The 21,989-nt window shown below is 38.4% G+C and overlaps 2 protein-coding genes across 2 annotated transcripts; one reads left to right on the top strand and one right to left on the bottom strand.

Moving 5' to 3' along the window:
* Positions 1-43: 43 nt before the first annotated feature.
* LOC145462803 (peroxisomal acyl-coenzyme A oxidase 3-like) lies at positions 44-21,959 on the bottom strand. Its single transcript, XM_081446420.1, has 17 exons — positions 21,297-21,959; positions 19,996-20,073; positions 19,281-19,370; positions 17,945-18,177; positions 17,375-17,584; positions 16,778-16,850; positions 16,322-16,444; positions 15,153-15,273; positions 14,615-14,737; positions 13,810-13,920; positions 12,838-12,923; positions 11,682-11,750; positions 11,381-11,519; positions 10,940-11,007; positions 10,599-10,685; positions 9,257-10,070; positions 44-1,638 (listed from the first exon to the last, which is right to left on the bottom strand). The coding sequence occupies exons 1-16, from the start codon at positions 21,696-21,698 to the stop codon at positions 9,957-9,959; spliced, it is 2,127 nt and encodes a 708-aa protein (XP_081302546.1). The 5' UTR covers positions 21,699-21,959; the 3' UTR covers positions 44-1,638; positions 9,257-9,956.
* On the top strand, positions 1,788-5,119 carry LOC145462812 (uncharacterized). The gene is made up of 2 exons (XM_081446433.1): positions 1,788-1,826; positions 4,179-5,119. The coding sequence occupies exon 2, from the start codon at positions 4,208-4,210 to the stop codon at positions 5,015-5,017; it is 810 nt and encodes a 269-aa protein (XP_081302559.1). The 5' UTR covers positions 1,788-1,826; positions 4,179-4,207; the 3' UTR covers positions 5,018-5,119.
* Positions 21,960-21,989: the final 30 nt, after the last annotated feature.

The raw sequence follows: 21,989 nt of genomic DNA on the forward strand, positions 1-21,989 counted from the left end.
TCACGGTCATTTAGCACACGTTCCCATTGAAGGGACGAGTGGTTCACGTAAGGAATCGAAAACGCAGTTAAAACTTACTTCAAATTTCATCTTCACATTGGACTTGTAGCCAGTCTCTTTTTACGGGTCAGATTGGATTGTTTCAAAGTGAAAGCGGTCTGGATCGACCCTTCCCATGACACTCCGCGCGCCTTAAATCACCATAGTAAGTATCCAATCTTCTCTTCCCCCAAAACACGTAAATAGCGACTGAGTACAAGTCTGTCTCCACTTCTCATTTGATTATAAAATTGAAAGGTAGCAGCCCCTTTATATTTCCATTCAGCTTGAGGTACGAGAGTGAGGGTAAACTTGAAAAAAAAAAAAAAAAACAATAGGCACATAGTTCATTAAGGTAACATATCTTCATTTACGTTACGGAGCACTGGAATTACTGGAAGTTCCGGCTACATTCCAAGTTCTAAACTACACTAATTCCGACCTCTTTTTCACTCGTTGAATAGGGGATGGTATATCCATGAGGGTGGGAGGTCGGGAGCTTCCGTTTGTCCCTTTCGTGCCACAATCGGGAAACGAATTTCTTCCGATAATAAACGAATTAACCAGCAAATAGGCATATCATACATAGATCAACTTTATTTGAGTGTCTAAAATAATTAGCTTTTAAAGCCAATAGTGAACACTTAAATAAATAATTGTACAGTTTCATGCTGAAAAGAACGCAATGGTTGAGACATCTGAAGTGTGTGCATCAATGGCGAAGCCTTGTGACAAAGGATTTCGAACGGTTCATATGAACACTTTTTCATTATTAAATGCCCGGTTGAATCATAACACGAGCTAACATTCAAACGGTAAACAACGCTTTCTAACACCCCTTGGAGAACATCGAACCTTTAATTCACATTGCCTTGATCTTTTCTCATTTAAATAATATGGTATTCCCCTGAGCATTTAGTATTATTTCTCTTATATGGTAATGGCTCAAACAAAGAATCGAATTCCCAAAACGTTTCAACTGGCACCACATTGCAGCAAACAAACTTGGTTGGCGTCTTTCGGTGTGCTTTATTTTCAAAGTTCTCGTAGCTGAAAAACTGTAGTTGAAGCAGAACTTGTTCTAAAGTGCTTTGGCGGTCAAGATTTTCGATGCCAGGTGTGGTGTCGCAACTATTGCCAAAAGCGGAACGTATGTGTAGGTTGGTACATTTTGCTTAAGCGAAGAATGCAAACTACAACTCTCAAAAGCCATCGACGAAAGGGAGATAAGGTAAGAATAATTTTACTTTGGAATTCTTTGCTACATGTAGCACTATCAAATTATGTTCCTTTGCGAGGTAAAATTTGTCTATGTCAAATAATAGCGAACGAGCTGAAGATTCTGTCTCTCCACCCAGTCTCCCCAAATAAGCGCGCTTTTACTGAGCCGTTACTGTTTCATGTACAGTTTTCTTTAACAATTGCTGGCTAATTTTTGTTTCAAATTGCTGCCAGATTCATCAGAGGAAACGAATTCAAGATGATATTACCTGATCACAGGTATCCACATGCAATATTCATAGTAAGTGACTTTATTTCTTAAACTGTTGTTTTGGCTGTTCCACATTTCCCACTGATTATGTAAGAAACATAACCAACCTAGGGCATGCGTGGACGTAGCGCGAGGCACGCGTTTTAATGCAGCAGTCTACGTCCCCAATACTTTTCCCTTCAATGTGAAAGTAATCAATCTTTTTAGTATTAACGAGCAGGGAATGACCCATGATACAATCATATGACTGGAAGAGGTCGAAAGCATAAGCGTGGTGAACGTGGCTCCATTGACAGTCCGGGATCGTTATCAGATTTGATAACCATGTGACGTCACAACATGGCGGCCATTTCGAGAACCGGGAATTTTCGTATTCACTTCGCTTTGCTCGTTATTTGTTCGATTATACTCGGGTAATTTACCCATAATTCTATTCGATAATTACCAGAAAAGAAGGAGCCTCACGTGTTTTGAAGATGGCGGTTGAAGACCAGCGTAAACGATGTAAAATGCTACTCGTAAAGTGAAACAGCGCTTGCAATTTTGCATCCAAACCAGGTATGTTTTTCATTTTGTCATTAGATTTAAGTTACCTGGAGATTTTTGCGAAAATCACAAAAAATATGTCGTTAATCTTCACGCCATATTCTTGGGATTTAACTTGTTTTCAGTGTTGTGCACGATCTGTGAAAAAAGTGCACGGGGGTATTTTGATTTGCGATGTGTTGTTCGTAACGGCGGCCATATTAACAGCTGTAATCGATATGTTCCTAGGTATTGAGATGGCGGATGCTGGTACCCATAGAATCAAAATAGCAAATTTAAGTCGATTTTGTGGATATAGCTTGGTCATTACATAGGGTAGGTTTATTGTTGTCGAGTTTTGCAGCATAAAATTTTCGTTCCTTTTAGGCCTGACAGACACGCACCATTCAAATTACTGGTGGCAAAATCAAGGGGTACGTAAAAGTAACTTACATAAATCATCTAAGCCCCTCCAGAAAAATTATAGCTCTTAGTGAGTCGCTCGATTCATGGTACGGTAGTCCAGGTGGTCGGGAAACCACTTGCGAATCTAACATTAGTTGTTTATTTTCTTTTGAAGGGTTACCATGAGGTCAAAATCAAGGGGCCAGAAGGAACTCCTTTTCATGTCCTTCCTGAAAATTGGAAACAAAGACTCGTTCGTACTTCGTTTTGTTTTGCCGGAAATTAGAGAAATACCCGAGACACTTCTAGACGTGCCACAGTCTGGTATCCAAGAGCGCTAAGAAAAATTACACTTTGAGAGAAGTTGCTGGAAGACAGATAGGCCGGGTGCAATACTTCATAAACAGGGAACTAAAACACCTTTCGGACTGCGGGAAAATCGACAATCACGTTAAAGGGTAAGTTTCCTATATTTTAGAGTCAATTTCAACAATTCGCGGTCCTGAAATATTTTCCGGAAATGCCGGCCAAACTAGGTCAGTTTACTGGCACACCAGTCGTTATATAATGAAGCTTATTGTTGGATTTAGCGAGTGAACTATGGTACGAAAACATATTACTTGAATTATAGTTTCTTTTATATGAATCGGTCATTTAAAGCGTTTTTCCATATCACCGAATACACAACAAAAGACTACTGATCTACAACTAAAACAATTTTTTTCCGGAAATGCCAAGACTTTCAAGTTTACTGTCACATCTCACGACATAAAGTGTTGCATGTACCCATTCCACTGAACGGAGGTGTATCACGAATTAAAGTAAATATACCTGCTATATTTTTGTTGTTGTGCCAGAACCATATCAGGCGAGCCCACAACGACAAAGAGAACTCCAGTGCATCAAAGATGGAAACGAAATGTACAATACGGCAAAGGGGATTGAATTAGCAATCGCAGAAATGGAATTAGGCGTGGGATGGGATATGGTCATCGAGGTAAGCTATTCTATCTTCAGTATATCTGGACAGAGAGTCGACAGAGGGAGGGTCGCGAACTGTTTCGATACTGTTATTTTCATTTCATAGTAATGAATCATAGTAGGAGATGTTTCGGTCCTAACCACGCTTCGCTCATGCAAATTGAACGGAATTCAGTTACAGCTCTCCGCTTGGAATATAGAAGCAACTTGTTCAGTGTCAATTTGTGAACTCAAGATGTATTTACCGTTAGTGTTTCGTTTATATTTTATACAGACTGTTGAACAGCCAGCTTCGCCAACTACCAAGAAAATGAAACCTGAGTGAAAATAGAAGCTATCATATTAGTATCAATAAACAACGCTTTTGTGAACAGAATAACTGTTGTCTACCTTCGTGTGTTTTTACTCGGAACAAATATTATACGGTGTCTATCTGAAAATGAAACTTTTCGCTGTAGCTTTTGGACAAAGACAGTTTTCTTCCATACGTCTCTGTTTGTATTCCATAATCCAGTAACCTATTGCGAAAACATACAATTACAATTAAATGAAATTGCATTGTAATGTTGTGAAAAAAGTAACTCCTTTCATCGCAGCGCCCCGTCGACCGCCATATTGAATTATACACTGTTGCTACCAAATAATGTCACGTGAACGAAAACTTGCGCAGCGATTGGTTAATGGTTTGTTTTGGTCGAGGTTATCAAATCTGATAACGATCCCGGACTGGTTGAAGAAGGACAGTCAGATTCCAAGCGAACCAACATGGCGGCTGTCGAAGGCGAAACCTTCGCAACAGAACCTCCAACCACCGAAAACCACAACAAAGAACCCAGTCTAACGGACTTAAGAGAGATGTTGGTAGATATACAAATCACAGTCAATAATATTCTATTGGAAAACAAGAAAATCAGCGAAGACGTAAAAGAACTAAAATCCACTGTAAACAAACAGCAAAGTGAGATTGTGGACCTCAAGAAACAACTCACTAAAGCCAGGACACAGTTTGCAGCTACGGAGAAAGAGCTCGACGATGCGAAGAAACGAATAAATGAACAACAAGAGGAAATAGCAGAGCTTTACGACCTCCAAGACCGTTTAGAACAGTATACCAGGAAAAACTCTCTTGAATTCCATGGAATTCCAGAAAGCGCGTACAACTCCACAGAAGAGGCCATCCTAAAAGTAGCAGAAGCGCTAGAGGTTCCTGTCAACTCCGATGACATTGAAATTTCCCATAAATTAAATACTCGGGGCAACAAAGCAATAATTGCAAAATTTATTAGTCACAAAGCCAAGACGAATCTCTACAGAGCTAGAACAAAACTTAAACACGTCAAACTGGCCGACCTCTTCCCCGACTCCTCTTACGCAACGAAAGTACAGTCGACAAGGATCTTCATCAACGAAAATTTAACTTCCTATCGTCGCCGCATCATGTCGAGAGCTAACGAGAAACGTAGAGATGGCGAGCTATTGAGCGCATGGTCGATGGACGGAACAATTTACGTGAAGACTTCGCCGAACGGGAAACCCTTCAAAATCATCGAATTAGAGGACCTCGAGAATCTGTAGCCTGCTTTTAGAATTATTTTGGGAGAGGGGACGGACTCTGTTTGGAACTGTGACTTATCTCTTTACCCTACTTGCAAAAAGGTTTAGTTGTTCTCCTTTGTATTGTTGTGTGTATTTGTCTGTGTTCGTTGTCTGGATTGTTTATACTTTCGTGAGTTTTTGTATTTTTTTTTCTCGTAATTTAATTCCTTTTTTTCTTTTCTATCGTGTAATATGAATACGGGTAGTTTGTCCAAATTTGACGTCTTATCATTGAACGTTCGGGGAATCAGAGATCAAATCAAGAGGAGGAGTATATTTTCATACCTAAAAGATCAAAAAGCAAACATTTATTTTTTACAAGAAACATATTCAGCACGAGCCGATGAAAATATTTGGAGAAAAGAATGGGGTGGCGAGCTATTTTTCTCACATGGCACCACGCATAGTAAAGGTGTGTGTATTTTAATTGATCCCTTTGTACAACCAAAAGTTGATTATTCTTATGCCGATGACTCGGGCAGAATAGTGCTTATTACAGTCACTCTTAATGGACAAAAACTATCACTGTCCAATATTTACGCACCTAATGACCAGGCTAATCAACTCCAATTCATGCAAGAGCTCAACAATTGCATAATCGATAAATCAGAGCTCACCTCGCTAATTGTCGGGGGAGACTGGAATTGTACTTTATCAAAAAAAGATAAGATCGGAGGTGCACCGTGGAAACCGTCCAGTTACCGTAATCTCATTCTGACAACGATGGAAATGTTTGACTTAGTGGATATTCAAAGAATGCGACATCCAAAGTTACGCAAATTCACGTACGAATCAAAATCTCTTAAACTTAAATCTAGGATTGACTTTTTCTTAATTGCAAAAAATCTCTCTGGGGATGTAAAGAATTCGGAAATTTATCATGCTATCGCACCTGACCATAACGCAATTTATATTTCGCTATCTTGGCCCAACAAACCTCCTCGGGGACCAGGACTCTGGAAATTTAACAACACCCTATTGAATGACATGCAGTATGTGAGTAAGGTTCGTGATACATACGCTCACGCGCGCAGTTATTATAGCCATGTGACGGATAAGAGGCTCTTTTGGGAGTTAATGAAAATGGAAATCAGATCTGCGACTATTTCCTTTTCCAAAAATAAAGCAAAATGCATCAGCAACCGAGAACAGGGATTAAAACGTAGAATAGACCAACTTGATGTTATTATCTGCGATAATTTTTCTTCTCCTTACATCGATGGAGTACTACGGGAGTATGACGGACTGAAAACGGAACTTAAGTCAATTTACGAAGAAAAAGGAAAACAGGCAATGTTTAGAGCAAAATGTCGCTGGATAGAAAATGGTGAACGCCCAACAAAGTAGTTTTTCAATCTTGAAAAAAGTAATTACAACAAAAAAACTATCAGTGAACTTCGATTACAAAATGATTCTATTACGCGCAACGAGACACTGATTCTAGAGCAAATTGAAGATTATTATAGAAACCTATATACCTCGGATTTAACCTTTTCTGAAACTGCTTATGACACATTCACTGAAAATGTTGAATCGCCTAAGCTTTCAGAGGACGTGCAAGGAACCTTGGAGGGTCCACTTACGTACGAAGAATGCAAAAAGATACTAGAAACCTTTCAGAATGATAAAGCACCGGGGGAAGATGGATTTACCGTTGAATTTTATACCTATTTTTTCGATCTTTTAGGAAACGATTTAATTGCAAGTTTTAACGAAGCGCACGAGAAAGGTGAACTCTCCATTTCACAACGAAGGGGAATAATTACTTTAGTTCCGAAAGAAGATGGGTCACTCCTAGATCTTTCAAACTGGAGACCGATTACTTTGCTTAATGTTGATCTTAAAATAGCGGCAAAAGCAATAGCAAAACGCATTGAACCGACACTACCAAACCTTATCCACTCTGACCAAACAGGCTTCGTAAAAGGGAGATACATTGGGGAAGATATCCGACTTATAAGTGACATAATGGAATATACGAATCTACAAAACTTACCTGGCATTCTAACCTCCCTAGACTTCCGTAAAGCTTTTGATTCGATTGAATGGCCCTTTATAATGAAAACTTTAGATCATTTTAATTTTGGTAGTGACATCAAGCGCTGGATTAAGATATTCTACACGAACACAGAAAGTGCGGTACAAAACAATGGTTTTATAACCAGTTGGTTTAAACCATCAAAAGGAGTTCGACAAGGTTGCCCACTCTCCCCTTATTTGTTTATTCTTTCTGCAGAGGTACTCTCAAATAAGATACGTCAGGATTCCAACGTGAGAGGAATCAAAGTCTTCGGTAAGGAAATCAAGCTGTCCCAATTCGCTGATGATACAACTCTATTCAATGCGGACATAGAATCTTTAGAAATGGCCTTGAAAATTGTTGGGGATTTCGAACGAATTGCTGGCCTGTCCTTAAATGTAAAGAAAACGAAGGCGCTTTGGTTGGGGAAATGGAAAAGTAATAGAAGTAAGCCTCTGGATTTAAAATGGTCCCACAGCCCCGTTAAGATATTGGGGATATATTTTTCGTATAATATTAAGGAGAATAACGAGCTCAACTTCGACAAAAAGATCCAAAAGTTGCAAATTAAGCTGGACATGTGGAGTTCACGGGACTTGACGATATTTGGAAGAGCCATGTTAATTAAAACCTTGGGCATATCGCAACTTATTTATTCGGCCTCTAATCTGGATGTTCCCAAAGGAATTGTGGAAATTGTAAGAACAAAATCTTTTAAGTTCCTCTGGAAAAACAAAAAAGATAAAATAAAAAGATCAGGCCTTTACCAGGATCCAGACAACGGTGGAATACGCATGACCGACTTTGATATTATGTTAAAAGCCCTAAAACTCGCCTGGATCCCGAGACTGTTGCGGACTTCGGACAATAGTAATTGGTGTATTATTCCAGAGCACTATTTCAGAAGAAAGGGAGGGTTAAACTTTCTACTAAGGTGCAACTACGACACCAATTATTCTAAAGATCTCCCGCCCTTCTATAAGAAGATACTAGACTTCTTCAACGAATTAAAAACTCTTTACTCGTATGATCAAAAACAGGAGTTAGTATTGTTTAATAACAAAGATATATTGGTGGACGGGAAACCCATCTTCCTTAGTGAATGGTTTAAAAAGGGTATTCTATCAATTAATGACCTATTGAATGAAAGTGGCAATTTTTTAACATTCCGCGAGTTTTGGGATAAATATTCCTGTGAATCCAATTTTTTACAGTATCATCAAGTTGTTAGTGCTATTCCGGAACGCTTAAGGTCTCTAGCCAAGTGCTCCGACATCATCAACAAATCATTTTTTACCGGAAATAATAATATCTTTTCCCTCAACGAATCGACACAAATTAATCTGCACAAGGCTAAGTCAAAGGACTTTTATAATTTGCTTAACGTCAAGATTCACACCGAAGATCAAACGGGCCCTAAACGTTGGAGCGAAAAACTCTCTTTAAAAAGGGACGTGTGGACTAAGATCTTTAAATCACTAAAAAATATTTGTAAGGAAACTAAACTCAAAGAGTTTCAATTTAAATTAATCCATAGAACGATAGTAACTAAGAAAGAACTATTCAGATTTGGTATTAAGGCGGACGATGAATGTCTATACTGCGGAGATAAAGATTCAATTGAGCACTCTTTTATCGAATGTATGTTTACCAAATTGTTTACCCAAAAAGTCTTGAGCTGGTTCAACCAAGTGAATGCGTGTCAAATTTCTCCTACCACAGAGGAGACCTTGTTCGGTATTACTGCAAGCTCCCACGACATAGCAATAATACGGAAATTCAATTACACCACCTTATTTATGCGCCATTATATTTATTCAATGAAGTTAAATAACCTGGCCATCTCCATTCAGGATTTTATCAGTAAGCTACACATTAAATACAAGCTTGAAAATTTGTCTTAATTAAATGTTTTAGTGAGAAGTACTCCTCCCTCCTCAAAGTCAATATACAGTATAACGTATTGTAAGTAACTGTATGTACAGCAAGTAACGTAAGTAGAGTATTATATTGTTAGCAGTGTAAGTAGCCCGTATTGCAAGTAATTGTATTTTCTGTAAGGAACTGTATTGAGTATTGTATTGCCAGCATAAGTGACCCGTATTGTAAGTAACGTAAGTATTGTAGAACTGTGTTTTGTAAATTAAAATTATTAAAAAAAATAATAAAAAAATAAAAAAATAAAAAAAATAACCAACCTAGTTCCCAGGGCGTTTCTCTTAAATGTTGGGAGGGAAAAGTCCTGAGAACGAGGCTGAAACATAACATAACAACAAGAAGTCTATGCTAGGTTTCAACGTCACACACTGCGCACGTGGCAAGAGTCTTTTTAACAATAACTGTCTAATTTCTCGCGCGCTGATTGGCTCATTTTTATCATCAATAAGAGTACAGACATATATAAAAGTTTAATTTATGCAAGCTTTCAAGCTCAACTTTAAGCCGTCAAACTGTCAACTTTTAAAACAATGAGATTTTATGGCCTTTTCTTAAGTAGCCAATCAAAAAGCGAGAAAAGCTATTGCCACTGTTCGCGTCAATTTGAATAAAATTCACTTGTCTTTGTTTACGGCAAGTTTACGGCCTCTTTTCCCCTCATTAATTCCCGGCATTCGACCTCTCTGGGGTTTTGTTATTGTAAAAAACAAATCAACGTCAGTTTTTTATGAGTCTGTCCTCTTTTTGATGATAAATTTCGTCATAACATTGACAAAGTTTCCTGCGGAACCACTCGTCTGCGGCTCGTGGTTCCACAGCCATTTTGACAATGTTTCAAGTCAAATGGAGGCTATTTGTATATTTCTATTGTGAAATGAGTAACTATGAATCCTAATAGATGTGGAGATCGTGTGAAGAGAACAAAACATTTCCTCGGTATACTTTTCAACGCATTCTTTTTCACAACTTGCTACGATCCCGGATGACCGGAAGTTGACGACATTCCTTCCACCAGGAAATTCGTCTCAGGTTCTCTGGGTTCTGCATGATCGCTTCGTGTAAGTTTTCGTGGGCCTGAAGAGAAAATAGTCCACAATGTTAGATTACCTTCAGTCAATCGATGAAGTTTAAGAAAATTGTCATTTTGACCTTTGGACCACTTTCTGTTGGGTTTGCAACTTTTCAGCCAATCAAAGCAACTAGAAACTGCACGCATATCTGGCTTCCTCCAAACTTCCCAAACTTTTCTTTTTCAGTGTTTCACTGTAAAATAAACCAAAATCTTTTGCTTTCCCTATGTTTGTGGTCAGAAATCACTTCGATGGCAGCTGGACGTAAACGAAGGTAGTAAACGTCTGTTTTAGTCACCAACCTCAATTTCTTACTGCCACGCAATGTATGGCGTACACGTCAGGTGATAAAGGGATCCACCAATCAAAGTTCGAACAGTTTTCAAGCATTCTAAATTTCGCGCCAAAAGGGTGGCAACAATGAAGCAGCTCGTAGCGCGAGCGAAGTAGCTCTAGTCATCTTTCGAACACAATAAAATTTTCATATTTACGAGTCCAAACAAAACATCACAACCTGTTAGTGTTAACGAACCTTTCCATTACTGTGTCCAATGGGTGAATTGAGGATAAAATCTGGAGGAGCCAAAGCGTCCACAAGAGCTACAGCCTCGTCTTTTAACTAAGAGAAATACAAACCAGAAGAAAGTTCAATAATGGAAAAACCACTTTTTGAGAAAACACTACTCTAGAAATGTGAGGTGTGAGGTGTCAAGTTTGAAATGCAGATGGGGTCCCCTTTAATGACAAGCAGACATCCTTCAAGGAATTGCTCTCTAAATTTTAATATAGTTGGATTCACATAGACTGAGAGAATGTTTGGCCCTATCGCTGCTAAGACATTTCAGCAAACCCAGACCAGAACACAGCACATACCTCGTAGCAGAGACTAAGAATAGCTGCTCTTACAATCCTGGCGTCGTTCGCAGAACAGCAGAAGCCGCCTATCGCAAACCGGCAAAAAAAACCTTCATTAGTTTGTACAAAGTTTAACTTCAGACACTTCGGAACTTAACTACTTAACTAACAGAAAAACTGATCCTACACGGAACGAGTTCGATTTCCATGGAAACGTCACTCGTCAAAAGTGCTCCAGTCAATCAGTACCAATATTCTGCCATCTCGACCAATCGGTTGAAAGTGAAAACTAATTGTTATTTTTGATTTTCCCTCGCTTGTTGCTGGCAATAAGCCTAACGGAGTTCTTTGATTGGTTTACTATTCTGTATGCAAGCTGTGATTGTTTTATTCAGGAAAGACTACCCTAAGAAAAACGTTTTCAAAACGGACAGCAGTCTTCCACAGTGGTAACCTCACCTTGGTATAGAGTGGTGAGATGTGTCTCCAGAGAAGACAAGCCATACAAAGAACAAAGTCTAAGAAGAACTGGTTTTAGGGCTGGTGGAGTTTCATCCTCGTTGAAAATGGCTTCTTTAAATCTTTGCAAAACTGTGCACTGAAAAATAAAATGGTCAACATTAAAAAAGATGGGTCAGTCGCCCTCCTAGCTGTTTTACGTTATAGATACAGCAGTTAAACGCTGGCAAGGCTTTTTAGCCACTAGACTTCAAAAACGTTTTACTTTTTGAGCGGTAAGAGTAAGAAGTTGGTCATTTACCTCAATGTAGGCTAGAGCCAGTGACCTGCAGTAAAACACTTGGCTATCATTCTTGGCTGTGAATGGATCCTTTAGAGGAACAGAAAAAAAGATAAGCAACCTTGAGGGAAGCAAGTAGCTATTCTTTGGTCTGATCCTGTATGTTATACGTTAAACTTTTAGAGTACAGAGGCTTATCACTGCGCCCCAGTTGCTGGAAATGTAAGTATCGCTAATTCAGGTTCAAATATTGACAAAGATGAATTATGAAACGAGTCATAAAACGTGATCCAATGTCACAGGCATGCAAAGCGTTTTTCGACATTTTGCTCGGGCATGCGCAGAAATTAAAATTTCGAGCTTTGGGACGAGAAAGTGACCTTCGTCTTTAGGCTTTTCGGTTGTTTTAATTTGTTTTTTGCGCCTTTCCTTCTTCTCCTTTTCTTATCTTTTCGCTGCAGTGATTGACTTTCTACTGGGCTTGCTTCCAGTTCAAAAATTTCTGAGAAAGCATGATCGAGACGGGCAATTTTTACCACAGAGTAGCTAAGTGTAGTGGCTGGAAATTTTGCTGCGAGTTTTTCACTCAAATTTCTGAGCATTTTCGTGCATATTCCAGGCTCCATTGCGCCGATCACTCTGATCTGGGTATCATTGGAAAGATTTTTTCCTCCTGCAGAACGTGAGTACAGATGATGCCAATTTTGGTCAGAGGTCATGACGTCAGAAGTGGAACAAAGGCCAACGCTCGTCACGGCCGGCACAGGAGTCAATGGGTTAAAAACGTTTATATCTTATGATAGCGAAAGAATGAAAGATGCGAGTGCAGCCATAACACTACTGGAAAAATGACCTGAAAAAACTTTTGGCTCTGAACGGGATTCAAACCCACGACCTTCGCGTGAAAAGGTCGTGGGAAAAATTGGTGGTCGTGAAAAATTTTTTCTGGTCACTTTTCCAGTAGTGTTATGGCTGCATTCGCATCTTTCATTCTTTCATTCTTTCATTCTTTCATTCTTTCATTATCTAATTGCTACTGTTGGACATCTATTACCATCTCATGATAGCGTACATGTTCGACATTATTCAAAGCTAGAATTAAATTGTGTACAATAATTTGGTTCTCGGTTTATGGAAGATGCAAACTAGTAACTACATACCAACCACAATGAATTACCTTTCCATTTGACAGCTCTTGTTGAAGCTTGGTAGCACTCTCTTTTAACAGGTAGCACACGAGCCACTGATAAGTTCCAACTAAAACTAAACAGAAACAAAATCATTAGTCAGTCACCTAATATGATCATGTGGTGCCATTGCCCCAAAGGAAGGTGCGATGAGTTAGCAGTTTTCAACTGAGTGTTGCAAAACGAAAACCAAAGTTATCACTCTAACCAATCACAAAAGGACACAGAAAATCCAGTGAGCCAATAAAAAACTCAAATTAATATGATATCAGTATAACCCATTTGACCATCCGCGCGCGGTCCGCTCTAGCGTTCGTGGTTTTAACAAAAACCCATATAAACCGTATATTTATTGGAAGCTTAATAACTACAGATTATGACCCGATCTGTTTAACACGGTAAAAATTTACCGTGTTTCGAAAATGTGAATATATTTACAAAGCTTCGCGAACCCATAAATCAAGGTATACGCCCGCTAAATTTAGGTCGGAGAAAACGATTAACATGGCGTCCGTTTCTTCACACATTGACCTCAAAAACCGTGTCTCAGATTTCTGGCACATGCGTTTGTTATTATTTTACAACAGGATAAAGTTAGAAAAGGGAAAAAAATAGGACTGTCCGCGAAAAAAAGGCAAAACTTTTTAATGAAAAGAATAATAAGAATTCGCAGACACTGTTTTGTCGGCGATCGTTCTGACAACATTATCTCCGAATTTCAGCCAATTTGGTCCAGGGGCTGCCGACCTAGAACTCGAAATGCACGTACAACTCGCCTATTTTTTTACTTTCGAGAAACAGAGGAAAAATAAAATTCGGCGGCATCCAAGTGTTATGAGATTATCACACCAAGGGAGACAACGCAGAGGAATCCACGGCCCTTTGATAAATTCCTGACTGGATTGGAATTAGTGACAATCATCCAAGTTTCGCAGTTCATGCTTAGACTCGCCTATACTTACAGTCAGGGTCCCTGCATTGTTGCTCAGTCCTTGCCTGGAATTTTTGAGTCATGATGTGTTCAATGTTGTTAATGAAGTCAGCTGAGCGAAGTGGACAGGAAATAGTTGAGCCTATTGAAAAAGGAAATTCAAAACGTTTTCACCAATTGTCAAAAAGATAAATGAGTTTTAACATATCAAGATGTATCAAATGTGCCACATAACCCAGGAAACTGTAACTCTTCGCTTCCTGAATGGAAAACTAAAATTCCAAGAAATTACATAGAGAGAAATCTTTATTCTTGTCCAAAAACGTTTTCAAGTTTAGGAGGTACACTTCAACCAGTGGAAGTTCTTTTAATCTTTGCATTGACAAGAAGTGCTATCTGGTGAAATTTGAAAATTCCTGGATAGGATCTTCCCAGTCTGGCACATGTATGATCAATTCTGTCTTTTTTCACCTCTAAACTGCACCACTTTTAAACCTCCAAAAGGAGAATTCTGCCATTATTGTGTAAGAATACATAGGAAAATGCTTACACTAAGCCAAACAACCTTACCTTCCCGTAAGAGGTCACATTTCTCCTCAGAGGACACAGTCACTAAAGTGACACTAGACTGAGAACATAATCTCTCACAAAGGGCAAAATACACTCAAAATGTCAGCTTTTCCATTTTTGCCCTACGGTGGTTCATACAACTTTTCCAACTTTTCCAACTTAAAGTTGATAATCAACTATTGTAAGTGTTTCACTAAAGTTTCAATAAAAACTAATCATATTGTTTGAGAATGAGAACAGACCTTCTTTTGTATACTAAAGTTTACCTTTTTGCTTGGCTTCCAAAAGAGACAAGAGGTAACCACTGCTTTGCCACAAAAGCATGTTGTTATCTCCTTCGTAAGTACAGTTTGGATCATTATCATCTCTTAACTCACCAAACCTGTTGACTGAAAGAAAAGAAAAACAAGTCATTTAAAACAGCAATATCATTACCACAGTTGTCTGTGTCCCTCCAGAGTACATATTATATTTTAGAGGCACCCTGGCCAAGTTTTTTTTTATCTTTTTAGTGATTCTCAAGCTCATTCACAGAATGTTTTACACTTTGAAACATAAGTAGGTTTCACCAAATGCATTTTTGACTAATAACTGGCAGTTAATGCTCAAGTTAAGATCATACTATTGCTATGGTAGATGTGAATTTTGTGAACCAAGATGTTGAAAACTTGATTTCCAACAATTGGGTATAACTTAACAACAGACAAGGACTTTAAGAGATAATCTTTTAAGAAGAAAGGATGTAGACTGTCACAGGCCACCTTAGAAGGTTAGAAACAAATTTTAAGCAGAGTTGTTGATTACTTGCAAGGTAACCATGACCACCACAAGCCTCTCGGCATTCCTGGATAGCACTCTGTGCAACCCAACCAGCCAGTGGTTTGCTGGCAGATGACAGTGCATGGATCTCACGTCCCAAAGCTGCCTGAAAGGCAAAATAAAAAAAAAAAATTAATAAACATCAAATTGAGGAAAAGATGATGATTCAAAGAGCCTTTCACTTCTGCCATGCATGATAACAAATACTAACTGAACACAAGGGCTGTACTGGAGATTATTGGCCCTGAGGTTGTGACAGTAGAGACTGAGTGCAGTGAGGTCCATACAAAAAAGAACCGAGTGACAATTCCTCGATACGCTCAAGCAAGTTAGGTTTTAGTAAGTAGTTTAGTACGTCGCACTCAAGCCATGAATTTGCTGATTTTCGAAAACAAAAAAAATTCATGCCTGATGACTGTTTCAATAGATTGGTTTGTATGGCAAAATCCAGACCAAGGAAGAACCAATCAGAATGCTCAGATCTACCTCAAGACTACCTTGCCATATATACCTCTTACTAACCGAGTTCAAGGTCCGTACTGTAAGTTACGGACCAAGTTTTTTCCCCTTCGATTTATGGCCCAAGCGCCAAGCGCACGGGTCATAAATTGAAGGGGGAAAAACGAGGATCCATAACTTACAGTGTGGACCAGGAAGACGAGGTTAGTAAGATATTTATTATATCTCTACTGTGTGCCAGACAGGTTCGGAAGCGATTTCTGTTCACGTGGACTCAGAAAGGCTTCAAATTTCTGACACACCTCGAAAGCAAAAGGAGTCAGTTTGAAACTGTTTTTACGTTAACACACTTTATTACATAATTTAGAGTATAAGAGAGTTTTAAACTTTCATTTGCTATAAAAGTTAAGAACACTTAGCAATAAATCACGAAACAGTTTGGCAACAACACCAACTTTAAATTTTAGCAGGCCGTAAAGGAGAGTACGGCCCGCTAAATTGACCAATCACAACGTGCATACTAACTGAGAGATATAATAAAATAATGGAGTTATCTGACTGATCTGGCCCCTTAATCTTTGAGAAGGATTAATACAAAGTATTCTCTGTAGACCTTAGAGAAAGGAAACCACTCTTCAGCTACATCCACCCCAAAAAACATCTGCCTTATTGCCATTTCTAAAAGAAACACTTACTTGAGCTTTGCCTGTTTCTCCCATCATCACACCAATTTGTAGCTGCACAAAGTTCATATAAAAAGTCCTCGCAAAATAAGTCAGGGCATATGTTGCTGCAAGCTTGGGAATAAGTCTCCATTGCTGAAAAAAATACATAAAGCTGGCTGTTAAAACTGATTGGAGGAACCTTTTGTAGCCAATAAATAATGAGAGAAGGAAAGTGAGTAACTTTAATTGATATCAGATTAACAGATTTTTTGAAACAAAACATTTCTTTCTTTAACTAAATGCATTCATGAAATATTCCCTCAGCATATGGCTATTTCCTCTGTGCAGATAGAAACCTTCACATTTACTTGCTATATGCAAAGGGATAGGTAGCTTAGGCCATTTCTTTCAACAAAGAAAACTTGCTCTTTGCTGACTATTAAAGGAATTGCCTAACCTTACACAATTCAGATGTCCTGACATTACCTGCATTTGATATTCCAGCACTGGAATCTCACCCTTTCCTGGTGGACCAAACTGCTTTCTCACAGCAGAGTACCTAACAAGGAATTTAACAGGTAAAATGATGACGAAAATGATGTGGGAGGCAGGGAGACCTTGTACTGGTTCATTTTTCTAAAAGATCCACTTCTAGTTTATCTAATTGAAGGATTACTGCCAAAATTGCCTTTGAAAATAGATACCTCACCTCATCGCATCCTCTAAGATATAAACAGCACCAGTACTTTCTTAAAAGAGGAAAAGTAAAGATAAAGTCTGCCTACGAGCCAGGTGGCCCATCAGGACGGAGCTTATCCTGGTTTCTGTTGCATGAAGTGACTAGGAGTATTTCTACTCCCCCCTGGATGGGATGCTAGTCCATCACAGGGTTACCCATATTTATACACCTGGGTGGAGGGAGGCACTTTGAAAGTAAAGTGTCTTGCCCAAGAACTCAACACAGCGTCCCCAGCCAGGACTCACAGGCAGGTCACTTGATCTGGAAGCAAGTGCACTAAATGCTGCACTTCCACTTTTCTTTTCTTTTCTTCTTGAACTATGTACAGCACAACAATATTCTACCTTATGGCAATGGGCATACACATTCGCAGATTGGCTACAGCCATACTTGTTATCGCCACTCGTCCACTAGACAGAGCCCCCAGTGCAGCTCCAAATCTCTTGTTTGGGTCTTTAAATGGTGTAACATACTCTCCCGCAGGTGTCACATCAGCTGTCTTATTGCCCAGTAAGTTTTCCCTTGGAATATGAACTTGGTTAAAAGCTACAAAACTGAAAGTATTAAATAATTACATATGTTAAAATTAAAAAGTAGAGCAGAACATTCAGGTTTGATTGAACTTGCTAAACATATAAAAAAAAAAATGTTTAAAGCACACCTGGGCCAATTTTCATTATAATATAATACATAGTACTAACATCAAATTTACTTTTCAAACCTGGTGTGGCAAGAAATTAATATCAGAAGACCAAAATTAAATTTGAAAATTTGAATAGGTTTTTGGAAAGTTGTACATGTCTTAAAATATAAACGAATGTTCCACTTCAGCCAATCTAAATAAGGTTTCTTGATGTCCATTCACCTCAAGTAACAGTTGATGTAACATGCCAAGCTTTTAAACATACTCTTACCCATTATCTAGTCCATTTTGACCAAGTTTCTCTCCAAGATCCCCCACAGTCACCCCAGGCATGGGTGAGAGATCTGTGGTGCTACGCACTTGAACAACAAACGAGTGGAGACCGTGGCATGTGCCATCAGGTGTGTAAAGCTGTGCATATACTATAGCATGAGTAGCAGTTTGACCCAGATTGCCGACCCAACACTTTGTAGCTTCAAAGTTGGGAGTATGAACAACAAATTCCTTTTGATCGGAAAAAACAACAAGTAGCTATTAGTAATTCTCCATTCCCTCTATGAGAAGTGCCTGCAGCGAATTAGGGTACACTGCAACCTCAATTGAACAAACCTCTATTTAAACCCCTATGCATGGTAAATAAAAAGCAGTATTTTCTGAATATGAAATCGTTATTAAAAGTGCTTCATTTGGCATATATCTGGGTGTTGGTAGAACATGTAATCTTTTAGAAGAAATGACACTAAAAAAGGCTCACTGAAGAACAATGTTTCCAGCACATCACAATCTACATGCTACTAGAAAAAACAGAGATAGGTACTGGCCTATTAGGCCTCGTCTCATATGCAGACTTTACCTTTCTTCACAAGGTTGATAAAGTGTCTGACTACAACATTGCTACCACTGATAATTTCATGCTTTATTAATCATTATAATAATAATAATAATAATAAATATATTAAAAAATAAAATAATAATAATAACAATAATAATTTAATAATATAATAATAATAATAATAATAATAATAATCATGATAGTAATAGTAATTGTAATATTTCAAGAGGGAACCCAGCTCGCCATGGCAGTTTTCAGTGGGGCCCTCAAAAAAAAAAAATTAATTCCATTCATGCCTTGCTTACAAGAAAAATGAAAAATAAAATCAGTCAGTTCTCTCTGAATATGATGCAAAACAAAATAAAACAATTTTGGGTCAAACCTTTTTCCTGAATATCTGAGTCTTTTTTATAATAAGAACTCTTGATATATGAGTTTTTATAATTCAAATTCAAATTAAATCATTTGACATGAGATTGTCAGGTTTGCACAATTTTCAAAATGATTAGATTTATTGGAAAGACGATTACCAGTATTCATATATCAATATATGCCAACTTTCCCAGGTTATTTTGGAGTCTCCCAGTTACAGACCAAATCTCCCAGGCTGTTGTACAGGTCACCAAATCTGGTAGAATTTTGTGGCAGAATTATCTGACTACTACTTTTTAACAGCACACAATGTTATTTTAGTGCTCAGCCTGACAAAGTCAAATTGGCAATCTCACAGATTTCAATATTTCTAGACTAGCATCTCTGAGTATTGAATACTTACTTGTGTTGATGGATCATAAGTTGCAGTGGTTTGAACACCTTTGGTATTACTTCCATGTGTTAACTCAGTCAGTGCAAAACAGCCAAAGATCTGCAAACCAGATTCAGTCATTTATGAAATTTACTATGTCTCTCAGTTAGTAAGCGCACTGTATTGGTCAATTAAGCGAGCCATATTCTCCTGTACGACCTGCTAAAATTTAAAGTTGGTTTTGTTGCCAAACTGTTTCGCCAAGTATTCTTAACTTTCATTAGCGAGTAAAAGTTTAAAACTTTCTTTTTACTCTAAATTGTGTATTAAAGCGTGCTAACAACTTAAAAACAATTTCAAATTGACTTGTTTTGCTTTCAAGGTGTGTCAGAAATTTGAAGCCGTTCCAGGTGAATAGAAATCGTTCCCAAACTTGTCAGGCACACTGTAGAGATATAATAAATATCTTACTAACCTTGTCTTCTTGGTCCATACTGTGAGTTATGGATCCTCCTTTTCCCCCTTCGATTTATGGCTAACACGCTTCATGCTTGGGCCATAAATTCCAAGGGTAAAAAACCTTGGTCCGTAACTTACAGAGCAGACCTTGAATTGATTAGTAAGAGGTATGTCTTTTGAGGGGGAGAGACAACAACTCTGACAAGTTATAGTACTGCACTGTGGACAAGGTTTGTCTCAAAAATACCAAGACTAGGCTAATATCCCTTGAATCATTTGCACAGACCTCAAACCTCCTAGCTTTATCTCCAAGCTTCTGAATATGTTTATGCGTGCTTGATCTTTTAACTTGGATAGCAAACATCTAAATTTGCACAATAAATTAGAAACAGTGTAGTTACAAACCAAGCTTTGCAAAGTTATTCAAAATAAATGTAATAAAATGATTACTGGACAAGGTTTACGTGATAACTTCAATAAATTTATAGAAGCATTAGACAGTGTTATCAGCCAAAACCTGAGACCATGGCTGAAAACACTCCTTAAATAAATCAATTCAGTTAAAACTTAAACCTAATATAACTAATAATTGTTGTTTTATATAATCGTGTTGTCTACTTATGTAAATGCTGCAGTCTGATTGGCTGAGCAACTCATGCACTATCAACCGTCAGTGTGCAATGGCTGGAGATCTTGATAATCATTATGGCAATGTGTTTTTTTAATGTTCTCTGATGTTTGGAGGAAGATTTATCACTGGACAACAGTTTTCAGTTTATCTACTCTTTGCATACGAAGAACACCTCTCTAAGATGTGAGGTAGTGCTGGTCCCAATATAATGGTATCTGTCTTAGAAGGAGTTGACTGTAGCCCCAGAGGTGCTTTTTACCTCTCATTTGGCAGTGAAAGAGTATCCTTGCATATGGATGGCGCACCTGAAATTTTAACTGACCAATCAGGATTCAGCATGCAGGAAAAACTGTACTGTCCTTACTAAGCCTGGCGTGAATGTTTGTTAATATGAAAAGGCAACTTTTGCCTGTGGAGACAACATTGAATATTCATGAAAAAGGGACTTATAATGCTAAACAGGATATCAGAAATTTACAAATTAGTGAAAATATGAAACATTCTGTGTCTCAAAGGTTTTAATTTAGCGCCATAATTTGATCTAGCTGTGACATCCAACAACTCACTCATCAAGATATTCGCCAAGTAAGAAAAATATTTGTGTTATTTTGAACCAAATATGTTGTTCGTCATCAAATTTAACCCACAGTTCTCACGCTAAGTATTAGAACAGGCCAGAGCAACTTTATTTTTGTTTGCGGCAAAGGAAAGGACTATTATCTTGTTGTTTCAGTAGGACAGCTCGGTTTGACTGCTGCTCATACTACGAGCATTTTTCCCCGCGTACTGAATCCTGATTGCTCAATTCAAATTTACTCTGTAGGAGTAACTGTGAATTTGAGAGATGACTGGGTACAAGTCAAGGGTAACACCTCTAAAACTCTCCCGTGCATCACTCCCACGTTTTAAACGGAGAGATTGATTGATACACTGAGGTACATGACTGCAATACTCACCGATGAGTTCAATAAATATTTGGCTGATAAACTCCAGTCAAAACTTCCCAAAATGTCATTGATTACTAGACCCAAGAGAGGTCTCGCCATGAGCTCGCTATCAGACAAAAAATTGTCCTCGTCAATTCGTTTGCACCGTTTCATTGTGAGTCGCCTACGTTCATCGAATGACAATTTACTATCGTTTGCGCGATTAAACAGTGGATCTCTTTCCATAGTTTTCCAGACATTGTGTTTAAATCTGACCACATCCTCTCCGCCATCTATAAACACTTTCATTTGATACCAGTCGAAGGAAGCCTGTTTTCTGTAGCTGTCCAATGGTCCTGGGGGAAATTGTTTTTCCATCTCTTCGATGCCATGTTTGCGATGTGACTCGCTGTCCAAAGAGAATCGTGACATGCTGCAGTTCTTTGGTGCTACCTACAGGTCTGTTCTCCAATCATTGGAACAGATTCCTTCCGTTATATAATCCTGATTTTTAACAAATCATTTGTTTGGAAGCGCGAAAAGTGTATCACAAGATGACCTCTTCACCGAGGACTTCTGGGAAGGTCAGTCAAGGGGAATGACCACTAGCTCGACCAATCTCGTTCCCAGAGTCTACACGGTTGCAGTGATCAGTGAGTTGCTTGACCCCTCTATACCGCAAAAAATATTCACACTCTATTCATAAGCAGAACACGCAACAAG

Source organism: Orbicella franksi, chromosome 12 (assembly GCF_964199315.1).
Source record: "Orbicella franksi chromosome 12, jaOrbFran1.1, whole genome shotgun sequence".
In the NCBI taxonomy this organism is placed as follows: Eukaryota; Metazoa; Cnidaria; class Anthozoa; order Scleractinia; family Merulinidae; genus Orbicella; species Orbicella franksi.